The 17,575-nt window shown below is 38.5% G+C and overlaps 1 protein-coding gene across 1 annotated transcript in view; it reads right to left on the reverse strand.

Annotated features, from left to right (window-relative positions):
- Positions 1–1,797: 1,797 nt before the first annotated feature.
- The window catches only part of LOC142382725 (general transcription factor II-I repeat domain-containing protein 2-like), a 33,919-nt gene continuing 18,141 nt past the window's right edge, over positions 1,798–17,575 (reverse strand). Inside the window, exon 5 of the mRNA XM_075468845.1 lies at positions 1,798–1,865. Within this exon, the coding sequence (XP_075324960.1) occupies positions 1,798–1,865 (68 nt within the window). The remainder of the gene's footprint in view (positions 1,866–17,575) is intronic.

Here is a 17,575-nt window from a genome sequence, read left to right on the forward strand (position 1 = left end):
ACACTGATTTATACAATATAATGTTCTTAACAGACAATATTGTCACATAAAAGCAGGCATAAACACAAATATGAGCATGAAACACTTATTAGCATACAATACTTCATATTATCATGACAAAAATGGTAATGACAACTTTGCTTGCTGTTAACTAGAATGATCTGCGGCTGTTTGGGTAATACCTGTGGAATTAAACACTATTAGGTTATGCATTGCACATAATGAGAACATTAAACATCCGTAGTTGAAATTGTCCATGGTTGTTTAGGCTGACATAGTGAAAAGTGTCCGTTATCCATGTCCTTTGGGGGGCACTGTGGCTCCACGAGAGGGATTCCTTTTAAATCCAATTTTCATAACTTGATAATTAATGAAGGTACAAGAATGGCGAATGTTTCAAAATGATCTGTAGATTTATGCAGTTCCGATTTTAACAGTTTTATTCCAGGAGAAAGTGAGGATTATGGTGAAAGTTCTACTTTCTAGAAAATAGAGAGTTGAACATTCCTTTGTAACAGGCCAGGAAAGAAGAGCAAGCCTGGTTTGTTTCTCTGTCAGAGGGTGTCAGTTTGCATAATTTATTATGCGTGGCTGGCGTGGAGGAGAGAATCTCACAAAGAGACTCCAGTTGGTCGGAATTCACATCTGGGTCCTTATCTTCTTTAGGTAATCCGTTGAAAGGGTCATAAACAGTGAAATGTTTTCGATGTCAAGACATTTGAAAAAGGGGGGAAGGTTAATGTAAACATCTCCGTTCTCTGTCTTTCCTGAGAGCACGCTACACCCCCTCCGCCTCAAGTGATTGCAAGTGGGTGGAGTTTTTAAGTTGGTACTGACTGACATCCCCATATATGCTCTCATTCACAGAAAAAATAGATTTTTCATAATATGTCATCTTTAATGATGAAATGACTTTCCATCGTGTGAAAGATGTCACTCCCACGTCTGTAAAACCTTTTAGAGTTTTGAGTAAACTGAAAGAAGCATATAACCTCCTAAAGTTAATGTCTGTTTATTTCCTTATCTTGATGGTCAACGGACAACATAAGTCTGTTCTCCAATTTATATGTACTGTCGATGCAGATAAACATCTAAATTAAAAACTAAATCAGCCAGCTTTTATGCTGGTATACTAATGTCAATAATAATGCTTTAAATTACTGTGCCTTATACCCATCAAGCACCAAACTTAATGCTAGTGTCGCGTCCTGTTGCCAAGCTCTGTATGGAATCATTAAAAAGTTTTTTTTTAAATTTTAGATTTTCTGCAGGTGGTTCCAACACATTTAAAAGACATGTACAGGTACGTTAAGTGGTGATTCTACATTGGCTGTAGGTGTGAGTGTTCATGATGTTTGTCTCTATGTTGGTCCTGCGATGTGCTAGTGACTAGCTCAGGGTCTACCCTACCTCTTGCTCTCTCTGCAATATGACCTTCTACAGGTTATGGTAGATGTAATACTGGACAGATGCTCCTCAGTGATCAAAAACTCCCCAACACTCAAAAACAGACATAAGCCTTTGAGATACAACATGCAAGAAAGCATGCTGAGAATGTACAGTAAATGCACAATAATTGCAAGGTCTCTTAGACACACACACGCTGAAGATGCACTGTGACTTGCCAGAGCATGTAAAATCATACCTGAGGCAGCTGAAACTCCCCGTTAACAATAGCTGCAGGGTGTTATAAACAAGCTGAGCTCTTTTCTTGCCTTTCTGCCTCTGTTTCCTCAAGGCAGCTCTGCGGTCCTCTTCTCTCTTTCTTTGTCTACTAAGCTCTTCCTTCTTTTACTCTTAGTACTCCTGCCTCTTCTCTCCTTCTTCTGTCTCTTCCATTGTGTCTTGTTGCTTTTTGGATCCATCTGTTAGGAAAAGAGAAACAAGGAAAAAGCTAAGTAACTCAGGCAGAAACAAACTGCAGGGCTTAAACAGGATCCAGGTGTAATGCCTGACTACTTCAGCTTTGGGTTTTACGTAACAGCAACAATACCAAAAAAGCAAATAAGGTAAGGGAGTTTGTTTGGCCTGGTGAGGAATACTGAAATGTATCAAATTATGACATTACATAGGCTAATGAAGCAGCTGGCAGTGAGTTTTTTCTTTTTCTTGCTCCTTGGCTGTTTTAGTATTATTATTATTTTTTTTTATTTAATTCTTCTGGAAGTCAGGCGATGTCATGATGGGCCAAATGTCTCTTCTACTATGAATATTAGAATAGATTCAGAATATGGTTTAGCCTTGTTTTGCTGAATTATGCAAGACTTTCCCTGAAAAAGGCATCATCTGGATGGGAGAATATTTTACTCTAAAACTCGTTAATAATAACAACAATAGTGGACAGTTTACTTTTTACAGGTTGCCGGAGCTCTGACCATCTTTTTTCTGAGAAACTCTCTAAGGTGCTCTTTTTATATCCAGTCATGTCCCTGACCTGTTGCCTATTACCCTAATTATTTTCCTCCAGCTGTTAGTAACACTTACTTTTCCGATCTTGTTGCGCCTATACCAACTTTTCTGAGGCATTTTGTTGTTTCTATGTCCTACAGTGAATGAAACATTTTGGTTGGTGAGATTTGCAAGTTGTTGCATTTTTATTCAATTCCCATTTTGTACAACGTCCAAACTTTGTTGGAATTGGGGTTATATATCCTGATATTATCCCAACGCGAATGATACCATCAAGGTCCATCCACTGTAGGCTTTAAATTGTAAGTTTTGCTTTGAAAAAAAATTTTTTTGAGGCCCTGTAGTGACTTTTAAAGAAAAACATGGTAGCTTCCCCATTTCTCTTCATCTTTGGGTGTTTATCCTCTAAAGGTCACGGTATCCCAAGCAAAGGTTTTTGAGTCATCGATGGCCCGAGGGCCTATCCTTCTCTAGTGGAAATTAGTCAGCTGGATCAATAAAATGCATTAAAAAAAGAATTAGATAAGGTAGAGCAAGCGCTCAAGAAAAACAGAACAAATCATCAGTTCAATTTGTCGTATCCACTTAGTTAAAGGGACAATGTCCATTTCTTTGTACATCAAAAACTATGGATAAGGTATTGATGATTTGCTTCATGTTTACTGAAAGTCTTCTAAGACAACTAAATGTCATGTCAATATATATTTACCTCAACTATGCTCTTTGTTTTTACAGAGAGACAGCTTATTTGAAATGCAGATAGATTTCCGACCTGAATTGTGACGGCAACAAGTTAACATGTAGAAGAACACCAATTTTTCTTGTGAGTCTGAGTTGCATAAGACAATGAAGGGATATACCATAAAGATTACTATATTACAGTGGTGGAAAAAATATTGATAAAGGAAGGGAAAGGGTGAAGTCGTGCTAAGCAGCAAGAGAAGGAAAATACAGGCAACAGAGATTCTTTTCACAGACCAACAACCTTTATAAGCTGCGATTGAGGAATAGACAGAGAGTGTTTTGTGATTCACAAAACATCCCATTACAATTAAACACAAAGTGTGTGTGAGTGTGTTCTGCTCAGCAGGTACAGCTGGTGATTTCAACAGGGAAATCAAAATGCTGCTGAGCAGGACCTGATGTGGGAACAGTGACCCATAGACACACGCACACACGCACACACGCACACACACACCCCTCTGATTGTAATAGCCTTCCAAGACACATTGGACAGTTACCAGCTTCAATTACAATGGACTACTGTTGTGACACAACACCTTTTCATGACAGTAAGGCCTGTTGGAGGCAGCTACAAAAGCCTTGTGTTTTCAAGTGTGTGTATTGGCTAAATGAGCTGCATCCCAATCATCCTGATATGTGGATGTGCATGTTTACGACTGCATTTCTTTCTGATTATTTGGTGCTATTTGATGTCTTGCTTGTGCTTCTCCCTTTACTTTATTTTCCTCAGTGCAGTTTGTGTGCCCCTGTTTAAAAAAAAAAAAAAAAAACAGACCATATAAGGGTGTAAATAAAACTAACACTTTGGTTTTTATTCTGTGAAGCTTTCTGTTAATTCGTGGTCTCACACGCATACATAACCCAAAACAAAAGGTGTTTTCATGCTGAAAAGAAGGGTTTAGTTTAAGAAAAAAATCTTTCTTTTAATGAGAGTTCATGTCGCCAGAACAAGAGTGCACCAAGATAAGGATTAAAAGTGCAGAACACTGTGGGAAATGAACAAGAAATACTTCATGATACGTTTTGGGAACAGTCAGAAACTCAAAGCTGTATAATTATGACACGGTACACATGTAGTTTGTTTACCAGCCACAGTGTATTTTTTGCCACTAATGTATGAAATTTATCCAAAATATACAGCGGTTTTTAACTTTTAACTGAGGAATGTAAACATCACGTCTTCAAACATTATGATTGACAATAAATCCATCCTAACTCCGTCGGTACCTACTGTACAGCACGGCTGCAAGTGCCCGTACCTTTATCTTTCTTTAAATTTGGTATAGGCTTTTTTTTCCCCAGTTAATGGTGTTTACAGGGCTCCAGACTCTTGGTTGGCAGTCCAATCTTTTCTTTTATTGCTTATCTTCAGCACCACCACCACAGCATCTTCAAAACCTTATAACACACCTGCCTGCTGGCAAGTTTTGGCCTTCCTTCAAATGAAGAATATGTTGCAGTCATCACATGTTGGGATAGTGGCGTTTTCTCTTCCAAATGAACATAAGAATCACTGGTTAAAGTCCAATTTTTATATTGTGTCTCATCCCAAAACTTTATTATGATTATTTATCTTTATACTTTATGATTCCTGACTTTTTACCAAATGTCCTGAACCATTAGCGCAGAGGGAGCAGAGCAGACTGGGCTCGGCCGGAGGAAGGACTGAGAGAGACCGGAACTAAAGCAGAGTGTTTCAGACAGAGAGTGAAAAGAGGCACTGCATCCGTCTATGAAAGTGCCCTCGCAAGGTTTTAAACTTAAACAGGTTCTCACAAAAGATAGAAATTCAAATCATACTTTACCCATCTTCTACATCTGCAGCACACACACACACACACACACACACACACATACACACACAGTTGAACAGAGTGCATGTGCAGGACACCGTGAATGAAAATCAATAACGTCTAGTATAACTGAACGTGTGTGTCTCTGTGTGTGTATCTATAGTGAATAGATAGAGGTAATTGAATGTTAGAGAGACTCTATGTGTCTGTGTGAGTCTTTATAGAGAAGAGATGGAGGTAATCTGTATAAGTGCTGCTCCACTCCTAAACCTTTAAAAGCCTTGTCTGTCTGAGATTTACCTAAGTGTCTGTGTGTGTGTGTGTGTGTGTGTGTGTGTGTGTGTGTTTGAGTGCACATGTCTCAATGAATATGTCTGCCTTCAGCTCAAATGAGAAGTCACTTTAAACAATCTTTGTAGCAACCAAATCAGAGAAAATTGGACCATATGTACACGAACTGAGTAAAATAAGTGTTCAAAATTTAAGTTCAATAATTTCAAATAAAAATATCATGTCATCCTTTCACCTTGTTTCAAAAGTTGTACAATTATATAGGAAAAATGGAAATAACAAGGCTGTATAATTTTACATGGAACGGTTTGCAGAACCAAAACAAATACATCTCTCTGGTTGACTGAGTGTTATTACTTAAATATATTTAGAAGAAACTATAGGAAACACTCCAGTAAAACTATAAACCTCGGACACCCTAATGCCGCTTTTCCTCTATTGCATGGTATTGTACGGTACGATATGGTGAGTCACCTTTTATGGTTTTCCATTGAAGGTAGGACTAAGTGATTCTATCTGATACTTTTTTTTTTGGTATTACCTCAGCTGAGGTTCCAAACAAGTCGAGTTGATACTTTATAATGAGGTCGAAGCACTACAGAGCACTGGTTGGTCAGTGAGGATCTTTACAAACGTCTTTACAGAAACGCATACACTTCCTTGCCCCATGATTTGCAACAGAAATCCCCAATATTTCATTAGTGCTCACAGATAATGTATTGTGTTACTCACCAGTGAATACATTAACTTGTTTGTTAACTGAGAGTAAATATTTACAGATACATTTTGTTTCCCTGCAGACAGGAGTTGAGCTCTGTAGCACTCAGTTGTTACTAGTCCCTCCCAAAATATATTCATACCCTCACTCCTCCATAGTACTCAGTGATTTCCAAGCAGTTTCATGCTTGTTTTTAATTAGGTGCCAGATCACAGGAAATTCTCTGATGTTACTTACTGTAGATGATGGAATATTCAAAGTATTGGGAATTTACAAGAAAATACTCTGAAATTGCAGTTTTAAAAAAAAGTTGTTTACAGATTGCTGAACCTCTACACATCTTTACTTCTGAGAGACTCTGCCTCTGTAAGGTGCTCTTTTTTTTTTTTTTTTACCACTGGGTTGTAAAGCTTTTAGTCGCCCTGTCCCAGCTTTAATTTTTTTTAGACATGTTGCTGCTGTCAAATTCGAGATGAGCAAATATTTGTCATGATAGAGTAAAATGTTTCACTTTCAACACTTGATATGATTTCAATGTTGTTCCTATGCCAACCTTTCGAAGGGATTTAGTTGTTCTATTGTGAATAATATTTTGGTTCGTGAAATGAACCTATTACACAGCTTTCCAACTTTTTTGGAATTAGGCTGTACAATCATGGCAGAAATCATCCATCCATGATTTATCTTTCTTGCTTAATCAGAAACAATAGAATAAACATATCAAAGCTTGATATAGACCCACCTTAAGGTTTGGTATTTTTGCAGTCACATTGTTTTGATGTGCATCTGTATATTTGGAGGCAAATTTCCTGTTCTTGTTATGAACTCCTCTGCGCTGTCTGAACAGATAAATCAAGCTGAGAAAACATTTGATGTGTTCTAATACTGGAAGCTAAATTATTTAAGCTTGTTGTCTGAAACATCAAATGATAAAACACACAAAAAAATCTGCTGTTTTTGTATTTATTTGGCAATAGAGCTCAGTGTTGTTGCGGTAACTTTCTGTCTCCAGTTTTTGGCTTCATATATGTGGGTGGGTTCCAACCTGCTCACCATGCACTATTTTGTGTAAGCGTGTGTGTGTGTGTGTGTGTGTGTGTTTGTGTGTATGATACAGGTCACAGAGTGTCAACAATGGAGAGAGATGAGTTCCACATGAACAGTTCAACACCTCACTGCCCATGTCGCTCTTTCCTTACTCACTCACTAGCTCTACCCATCCACCCATCTACCCATCCATCCATCCATCCATCCATCCATCCATCCATCCATCCATCCATCCATCCATCCTTTATTCTCTCTCCCACAACACCTTCTTCTTTAATTTTTTTTTTGTCCTGATTGACTTTTTCATTTTTTGGCCTCTGTTCTTCCTGTTCTGAATTTTTCTTTGCCAGTTTAACCTTTATCTCATTTCATTATCTTTCTCCGCCTCTCTGATCTGTTCTCTCTAAATGACTTAAACTTATCCATCACTTTTTCCCTTTGTCCACATTTCTCTTTACATTTTATCTCTGGCAACCCCCACGTTCTTTAACTCAGGCTCAATCTGCAGCGTCATCTTGGCTGGGTTTCACCTTCATAATCCCTCATCTTTGCTGTGTCTTTCTTTGCGTGCCGTGTCTTTCATCTTTTCCCTGCATGCCTTTTTTTCTTCTTTCCTTAAGTAAATCATGGTCTTTGTAAATTTGATTATCGTGTACAATAATTGTTAGAATTGGTGGAATATTGAAAAGTAATTCTAAAATTGGTCCCCAACAAAGGGGCAATTGTCCGTCTCAAAGTGAAAGTTCTCTTTATTGCCAGTGACAGACTTTGAGCACCAATGCTGTATTTGTCTTTTGACGTTGTTGCAGGTTGAAGAATAAATACTATGTCACATTATGTGCATCACATTTCCACAGTGATTCTGAAGCTGCCTTCTGTTTTTCAAGTTTTTTAGAACAGGTTCAAGTCCCTCTTTTCCTCACGTCAGTCATTTGAGTTGTTTGACTGCTTAGAGCCACCATATATAAAAACATGTCCAGAAAGACAACTGACAAACTGAGTTACCTCAGTTTTCCAAGAACGCTTTCTCTGACAAACAATGAAAAGAATACAGGGTTGACTGGTTCTCAGAAACTGGTGGTCTTTTTTTGAAGCTTCTGTATTATCAGCAGGGTATCAAAGTCAACCACTGACATCGTGAAATACACGAGGAAGTGATGGAGAAAATCCCACAGCTCTTTTATCAGTGAAACTCTCCTTGCTCTTGAGGCCAGAGTGGATAGACTCTACTTACTTTTTGTCTACTGTGAAGAAATGAGAGGCTCAACAAACATTCTTGCCGCTTTAAGGCTTAATTTAGCCTCATATTGCAAAAATCTGCATGAAAAAGATTAATAAAATGCCTCAGGATCATTAAGCAAACTTTCTGTGCCTAATGATTTTTGTTGGATTACTGATCTGAAAAATACCCTAAACCCTTAGACTGCTATCATAAATGTTTGACCACATTATGAAAATAATTCCTGCCATGATAAACAGTCATGAAATAGTTTTGCTTAAAGAGAAGCCTCGCTCTGAAACTGATGATTAGAGAGTTGCAGCCAGGAGACCGTATTCTATATAATTTCTATAAAATAAGCAAATTTGAGATGTACTTTTGATGAAGTAAAAGCCAGTTGGGTGCATCTCTATCAGTGGGGTTGATGTGAATAATCTAAACTGTAGTGTTGTGAGAAGGTGGTGCTTTGTTTAACATGGCTGTGATAAGAGTAGAAGTAGTTGTAGTTCTCTTTCACCAGGAACAAATCTTCAGAAGACACAAGCAAAACCAGTCGCTTAGAGCAGAATTTTTTTTCAATTTGATATGTTGGACCATACTATTGTGTCAACGAGCACATGTCTCTTCTCTAGAAGCTCATTCATTTGATTGTTCACGGGATCCGTAATGTGGTTAACTGACCGGAACTGCTTCTAACACTCGTGTAGACTAACGTGTTTGGAAGGAATATTTTGGAATGAAGGCAACCACAAGTGAGAAATTCTGTTCATTCTGCTGATCTGGTGGAGATAATGCGATCAAATACACATAGTTAGTTGATCTCATATCAGTACTGATGAGAGCTTGTTAGCGTCGAACAAACAAACAAATCTGGGACTACTCTGCTTAAGTTTAGCTACTGCCGTTTATGGCCTTCCAAAACATTTTACGAAAACCAAACCAATAGAATGTTTCCTTTCAGGATCTTGAAGTACTTAACCTTTCGCAATATTTTGATATTGACTGGAAACTATGGAGAATTTGAAGATCAACTAAATGGGTCGCTTCAAATGGAATTCAACTTTTTGAAATTTCTTGATTTTAAGATGCAGTGTGTTGCAAATGTGAATGCCTCTTCGTCGATGCAGTGATAGAACATGATCACATAAAGTGTTTGCAGGCTATACAAAATTAGAATATATATTCAGTGACCGGTAACTTACAAGATCAGCAAAACAATAAGGCAACCTTCCATGAATTAGCGACGCAAAGCTTAACTATGTGCTGGGATACAAGTGAAACAGCAAGCCTCTCTGTGATACTTTGATGAGCATGTCAAAATTAAAACCTCAAACTGTAAAGGAGCTAAAGTCAAAAGTTTGCCAAAGGAGTCAAGAAAACACTAGGTTTGGCTGAGAAGATCTCAGATAATGTGTTGATAGGCTGTTTTTGCAGCATGCTCCACTCATGGAAAAGACTATGTCATAAAAAAGCATCACACTTGGCTCCTTCACCAAAGTTATTTATTCATTTCATTATTTATATGTCATGTTGACAGTGGGTTAATATCTGAGGAGAAGCACAGCCAGTAAATGTGGATTTAAATGCTGTAGCACTCGAACCTGCTCTTTTTGTATGTATTGAAAAACAGCTGCTCTTCAAACGCCACGTCTTTATTTCTGTCGCTGTGGTTACTCTGCTGGTACACTCAGGCAGCCGTCACTCAAAATGGCCCCAGTTTCAGCTGCATCTGAAGTGACCACTCTGCCCGCCGAATAACTCTTTTTTTCATTTCTGCTTAGTTCCGCACCTCTGCCACCACATCCACCTCTTCCCCACAGCGTTTGGGTATTTGTTCGTTTTGCTCTGCCGCCCCCCTCTCTATCCGCTAATCTCTGGTTTAAATAAGAGGCATGGGCGTGCACAGTCCCAGACACACACACACACACACACACACACACACACACACACACACACACACACAGGAGGATGATGTACAAACAAGCACAACGTACAAACACACAAACTGTAGAGCAGAGCTTAACCTTCCCCTGTAATAAATAACGTATACAAGCAAGCACACTGAACCACATGCACACACACGCACTCACAGTGAAATACTACAAACAGCTTCCTCTACATCTCAGGTAGGTCCCGCAGTTCTGCATTTTGCCCACTTGGGGGAAGTAGAGAGCTTTAGCTCAGCGACATTTTGATCCATAATTTGCACAAACACACATACCACAAAGACACACACGTGCATGAATACACTCACGCTGGAGTGATACTGGGAGGTAACAATGTTATACATTCACGTCCTGGCACAGTGGCGCTCACTTACTGTGTGACCAAATCACTAGCCTTTTATACGCTCAGGCTACTGTAAATGCATGTGAAGGGCCCTGGCATTGTTTGGGTGTAAAATGTAGTCTTTTGAGTTGACATGAAGCGAAAGGATGTGGATTTTTTTTTTGTTTAGTTCAACAGTCTCTTTTTCAATTCCAAGTGCAGAGAAGCTGGTTTGCTAAAATTAAAACAGGTCAGTTTTTTAAAAAAGAAAAGAAAAGAAAAAAAGAAGATTATCTTGCAGGAGCACAGTTTAATTTTCAACAGCGCACAGCCGAGGGTGACGGAGAGTGGTGAGTGTTAGTTTTTATACCCTGTGACTCTGAAGGTATATTTTAGGCGCACTGTGGCACACACCCACACACACACACACACACACACACACACACACAGCCTAACAGCCTTTTAAATCTTGATCAAGACAGAGAGCTCTATTCCTTCCCTACTGCTTGATCCTACAGCAAACACAGCAGAAACTTGAGTGCCTGATTTACTTTAATCTCACCAGTAATGTGTTCTTGCATCTGTTCCAGTCTGCTGAAGTAAATCAAGCTCCCTGAACCACTTTAAATATTTGAAGTTAAAGTCAGATTTTAAATACAAAAAGAGTCTATTTTTTTGGGAGAATAAATTGAAGATGGTCTTCATTGACTCATAAATCTTTTTTTTTTTTTAAAGGTGAGCCAATTTGTTGTCTATGGAATCAAATGCAGAAATATACCAATGCGCTTCACTCTCCCTTTAAATATACCAGTTTCTGCAGCCTGCTCCATTTCAGTCCCAGGACATAAAAATCTGCAATTCCAGATTAACCACACATTAGTGCATTGGATTTTATTCTTCATCACGACTGTAATCTTTCAACATCCAATTAGAAAACACATCACGGCCTTTCCTGTTTTAATAACGGCCTTGCTTGAACAATAAAACAAGCATTGCCACGCTGCATACAGAATCAGTGTAAATTCCAGCTGACCAGCAGGGAGCTGCTACATCGCAGAAATGAGAAATTGTAATGAGACAACAGTAACAGTCACCTACGGCATGTGATTCTGCCCTGATTTGTTTATGAAAAGCTTATCCATGGGTAAGAAATATAACTTATTTGACATGTAACAAGCAACACAAGCACAAGAATCATCTTAAACAAGCCTTTGCTCTGTGTCCAACTGAAATACATTTACATATTTGTGCAAGTAACAGATGCTACAGAGACAGTGATGGGTTTTATTGTATACTTTGTTCAGTTTTTCACTTTGTACTTTCCATCATGTTAATGTCCACCAGTTTAATGTTTTTTGTAGCGGTTATTAAATGATTATTAATATCTCCATCATGGTTTGATTTAGTGAAAAATAACAGCGTACAAAACATCAATCACAGTTTCCAAGAGTCGAAAGGCGACATCATTAATTTGCTTATATTGGAGCAATTGCCAAACACATTTCAATGATATTGCAAGGTTCCTTGTGTAGTTTTTGAGCTCTGTGGAGATTGTTTTGAGGGGTCCCTGATGGGATGTGGTGTATATTTGTGCCATTTGGGTTAAGTATTCCTCTCAACTAGCGGTTGCTGTAATGTGCTAAGATTTAGAGCAATAATCCAATATTTGAAATGCTTCAAATTCAACTTTGTGGAATTCCATAAAAAAACACATGGATTTAAACATCGGAAATACTGTATGAAATTTGAAAAATTTATTCAGCTGCAAACCACTGCTTGCTACCTAAAGAAATGGCACAGCCTCTCTTTCTCTGTGAGCCTTGTATTTCCTGCTCATTATTTCTTAGCTTTTACTTTGCGCCTGTGTATGCACCTCTGTTTAAGGCTGAGAACGCACAAACTTTTTGAAGAAAAAGGAAAAACTCACTAAGATATAGTGGCAACAACTACTTCATTTTGTCTTGTCCAAAACTGGGAACGTTGACTTCTGGTTCTTTGTTGTATTATGTAGCAGGGACCTGTTTTTCAATATAACTGTACATTTATGTGCAATAATGTAAAAAATTCAGTTTAGCACCTGCATTAACTTGCTGGCTTCTCCTCATGCCATATCAAAGAAAAGGTGACGATCGGTGCATATTCTGAGATAATAGCACTTAATATGATGTGAAGCCAAAATAACCCACAATCCTGTCTGCATGACAACACAGCAACTAACTTTTTACACATTTTTTACCGTGGCCAGAGAACAGGACTGGCTGCATGTAGGAGAGATAAGAGAATCATTACACGGCAATGTATTCACAGCAAATGAGTTGTTTGCTGCTCTTGTAACTTTTAAAATTCATATATACTGTATATATTGGAGTTTTAAAGATCTTCCACCTCAGTGTTTTGGTTTTACGTCATCCAACTTGCAAATTTACATGACATTTAAAAGAATTGATTATCTAGTTAATCCAAGCAAAACACAATGTATGTAAACAATTTTGCCCAACCAAATTTGTACAAAATCAAGCTTCTCATAACTGGACTATCCCACTTAGTCAGTGATTTTATTCCCCTGCTATGCACTTATACAGGGACAAGGAAAGAGGTCCAATTCAGTGGCCAAGTTGAGCTGTCACCGTAGCTCGACTCAACGGTGCATGTAACTCAGCTGACTGTTCTGGTTCTCTCTCACTTCCTACGAACAAAAAATAAATAAACCGGAATAAAAGAGAGAAAATAGCCCCAAGCGATTGTGAGGTCTGACTTTTTCTGGCTAACGATTTTGTGATGCAAATGTATCACTCTTTTGAACGCATATTGTTTTGAGAAGCAAAACGCTTTATTTTTATGGCCCCAGCCAACTAGCCGGACTACCTTCGTCAACGCAAAAACTCGGCTGGAACTCGGCTCACAGGACGCAGCAGGGGGTAAGTCAATGTTCATAAATGATATTGCTAATATGGGATGTCATACAGCTTCATGTCAAAATAGGCGAACTATCCCTTTAACATTAAAGCCTGTTGAAAAGAAAAAGTAATTCACAACCAACAGACACACAATATTGGAAATAAATTAATCTTTTGGTTAAAAAAATGATAAGACAATGCCATGTAAAAGGAACTTTTGTTTTTCAATAACACATTGATAACAACTCTAGCAACACAGAGAATTGTGTAACAAGTCTGTTTGCACCTTCGACTTCCACAACAATGTCAAATTTGCTGATACTTTTACCACACCTTTACATAGACTGTGCAGATAAGCTCTTAATCCTCACATAGCTCAAAGAAGTATCTGACGGGAAGGTGAACATTTCTACAGGTTTTGTTTTCACTCTTTTTTTCATTATTGTAACCTAATTGTAATAAAAATTGCAAGTAGTATGTTTCTGCCAGTCCAGAGCTGAGGTTAAGCAGATCCATCACTGTATTTCATGTCTCTCAGTGGGGTGTTTGTATGTGCGTACTCTGGGTGCCTAGCGCTAAAGTGCTAATGGACAAAGGTGTGATTAACGCAACACCACATGGTCTGATGGTGATAGCCACACTGTTAACTGTGCCGCTCTGTGTGTGTGAGTGTGACAGAGACAGAGAGAGAGAGAGAGAGAGAGGAAGAAAAAACAAGTAAGAGATTGTGTCACAGTGCGCGAGTCTGTTACTCAAGCTGTCACCTGGCCTCCAGACATTTCCCAGCGACGACAGACTCCACTGAGAAAAGTCCTTGACCTAGAACTCTTCATTTATACCCAAACTTGTAAAGATAAAAATCCAAAAATCTCTTCAGTATCCTTTATAAATGCATTTAAAAAAAAAATCATGGCATCATTTTTCATTTCCGCTTTTGTTGACACAAAGGTTGAAAGGTTCACCTCAGGGTTCTTGCTGGACATTTTGAACAGATAGAGAGCATTTTAAATTCATGTTTAAATGTTTGGGCAATTTAAAAGAAGAAAAACCTCTTAAGTTGGAATTTTTGTGTATACTATCTCCTGACTGATGAAGACATCACATGATTGAAACATCTGGAAAAGCTGAGGGTGGGATTTTTTTGTCAGTAATTAATGTTTTTAGCTGTCAGAGTGTTCTGTGATATTCTCTACTTTATGAGTGTTTTTTTTCTCTTTACCTTTTGAACTTGACCTCACTCTTTGTGTTGTTGTGTTTAAAGAGAGGGCCTGATGTGGATGCTGTTCGAGTCCTAGGCCTCTGGAGAAGCATTTCAACCTCCCTCCTTCATCCAAAGCAAGTGTGTCACCACTCAATAAGTATTGGCTCCCTTGACCTGCCTGCCCACCTTCTGCAAGAGTCCATTGGACTGGCCTCCCGACTCTGCTCCAGTCCTTACGGCTGACGGCACACCTCCTGAAGAGGCTCTTTTGGTGGCAACTGCAGCTTGGTGTGCAGTTTTCCCTTTGCTTTGGTTCAGCTTTGATAGAGCTGCGAGCTTGTTTTTGATTGTGGGTAATCTTAAGCGATGCTGTTCGTTTGTAAAAGAACTTGGAACTGTTTCAGAGGCTGGGCTAAAGATTGATTAGTTTTCACAACATGTCTAAAACTTTTGTTCCTCATAGTTTAGGTTTAGAGGTGCTTCTCTTTGTGTATTTTCTGTTTGTTTTAGAAAGGCTTTTTGGTTGTTTCTTTCTTTTCTAAGTAGTTTAGTATTTCAAATATTAAGATGCTTTTTATGTTTTGATGATTTATTGATTTGAGTTGCACCTTCCGCCCTTAGTTCCTCTGGTTTATCTGGTCTTTTTGATCCTTATGTTACTTCAATGAACCTTTAAATCCCAACTTACCATCTGGACATCTTTTGTGTTACTTCCCTCCACCCCTAGCGTAAACAGGGACGTAACAGATGGCTTTTCTTATTACTGAAATGTCGTTTGTTCATTTGACTGGAACAGGGCTATTTGACTAAAGTATGAGCAAATCGAGCTGACCTAAAGAACAAATATCAATTTGTTATTCACCCCCTTCGGTACCCGGAGTATTTGAACAGACAAAAACATTCAATACATTTGCATTAATTACAGTCACACATCCACAGTAAAAATAATGTAACATTAAAGTCATAAACAAACAAAAATATGTGTTACTCACACATGGGGTGTATTAGCTAACTAAATAAAAGCCCTTCAATCCAATCAGGATAAATTTGACCTGGTGTGTTTCCACTCCGACACCCTGTGTCTTTAAAGCTCTCTCTTCTTAATATTCTTCCAGTTCTTCCTGATCTCATTATTCTGTAGCAATCAAAGTGAGCAGCCCAATTTCCCATATCCAAGGAAGATTAAGTTCTCTGAAGAAGGCCTACAGCTCGCTGTAAGATACACAGCTAGATGCCGTGGTTTGCTTGTTTGAAGCCAAAGGTTTGTAGCAGGCCAATTTGTAACATTACAGTGTTGGTTTTAGAATATTAAATATCTACCCTGCTGCGTCATGAAGCCCTGATTGTGGACTGACTAATAATCATCAGTGCAACTCCACCATTCAGTACAATAGTTCTCTATTTTTCATTGTTTTAAGAAGCTATTTCCTGACGGATGTAACATATTCCAATGCAAATCTTTGAATTTGCTTCGTTTCGACTGTTAAGTAGTTTTGTGACAGAGAAAAAGTAAGCAAATACAGAAACTATATGATCTCACAGACTTTGAATCTTCCACCAATGCCAACGTACCATTTAACAGCTTTTATGTTCTCTGACAGCTTTCATGGCTTGTTGGTTTTTAAGTATTGCGAATGAACAAGCAGCAACAGAAACCAGTAGGAGTTCATCCACTCAATTCTCTTCCCCTCTTGTCTCGTGCAAAAGTTTGGGAAATCTGAAAACTTTTTAAAGTCAATTTAATAAAAATAAACAAGCATCACTATTTGTAAGGAGGCTTAATTTGTGACACCTGTCCGCTACAACAGGAGTAAATACTTCATGCATTTGACAAACAAAACGCGTAATTTGCCCATGAGCAGTCAAACTTCTACATGCGACCACAGACTGTGTCACTTTTGATTAACTAGATGGATAACACTGATGATTACATGGAAACAGAGAACATTCTGAAAGTTACCTCCTGAACCCATGTCGCATCAATCTAAAAGACACTGAAGGCTCCAAACTCATTAAGCTTGGGGAAAGTTCTTCCACTGAGGCAGAAAGACATCCAGTGAAGACATAAAACAGTCGGGTAAACACAACTTTGAATCTCTCTCGCTGCATAACCAACTGTCATTTGCCCTCCATCATCATAACTGCTTACTAATTCACCCATTTTTTCCCCCCCTTTCCACTCCCTGCAGCAATGTGCAACTCGCGAGTGATTAGTTCATTTACAACTAATTTCTGTCACGGATGGGGTCATTAGGAGTATTGTGAGTGATGTCATGGTATCATGGTGCCACTGGATGCCAGGATGTTGTGAATTGCTGCTTGGCTTTGGACATTAAGCTGCTTTTGATGACGAGGACTGCTGAAGAGGCAATGATTAGTTTGTCTCTCGTTTACTGGTCGAAGCACTGATCCGCTCATTAAACCAAATGGCGGATGTGAATAAAAAGACTTATATCCTCACAACTGAAAGAGTTTTTTTTCCAGTTGGTCCGTCAAAATGACTCCCTTTTTGGTCAATACTATTAATACTTTCATTAATCACAGTAAAGGGAAAACTGTAAACTGTAATGGGTCACAGAATAAGTTTAAAAAGAAAATACATTGTTGTTGTGCATATTCACCAATCATGGAGCTAATGTCCCACATCCTGGCATCCGGGATCCAATCAGAGGGCACCATCAGTCAGTCACTGAGATGCAACACTGTGGTGACAGGTAGGAAAGGGATGTGCTTAGACGTGCGCAGACACATAAACCCCTAATCCACAAGTGTAATCTAAGCTTCACTGATTCAAGATGAGAGATCACAGTTCATAAACAGTTTATCTTAAAGTGGCACAACTTTCATTTCTCATCTTGAGTTCAATCACACATTGCATCCCAAATGTGTAATCTAGTCACACTCACACAAGTCGGAGTCCATATTAAGTTTTAAGTATTAAGAGTTTTTTTTTTTTTTTTGCCAGTCTTCTGACAGGTGAAAACAGAA

The sequence above is a fragment of the Odontesthes bonariensis genome, chromosome 6 (assembly GCF_027942865.1).
Source record: "Odontesthes bonariensis isolate fOdoBon6 chromosome 6, fOdoBon6.hap1, whole genome shotgun sequence".
Lineage (NCBI taxonomy): Eukaryota > Metazoa > Chordata > Actinopteri > Atheriniformes > Atherinopsidae > Odontesthes > Odontesthes bonariensis.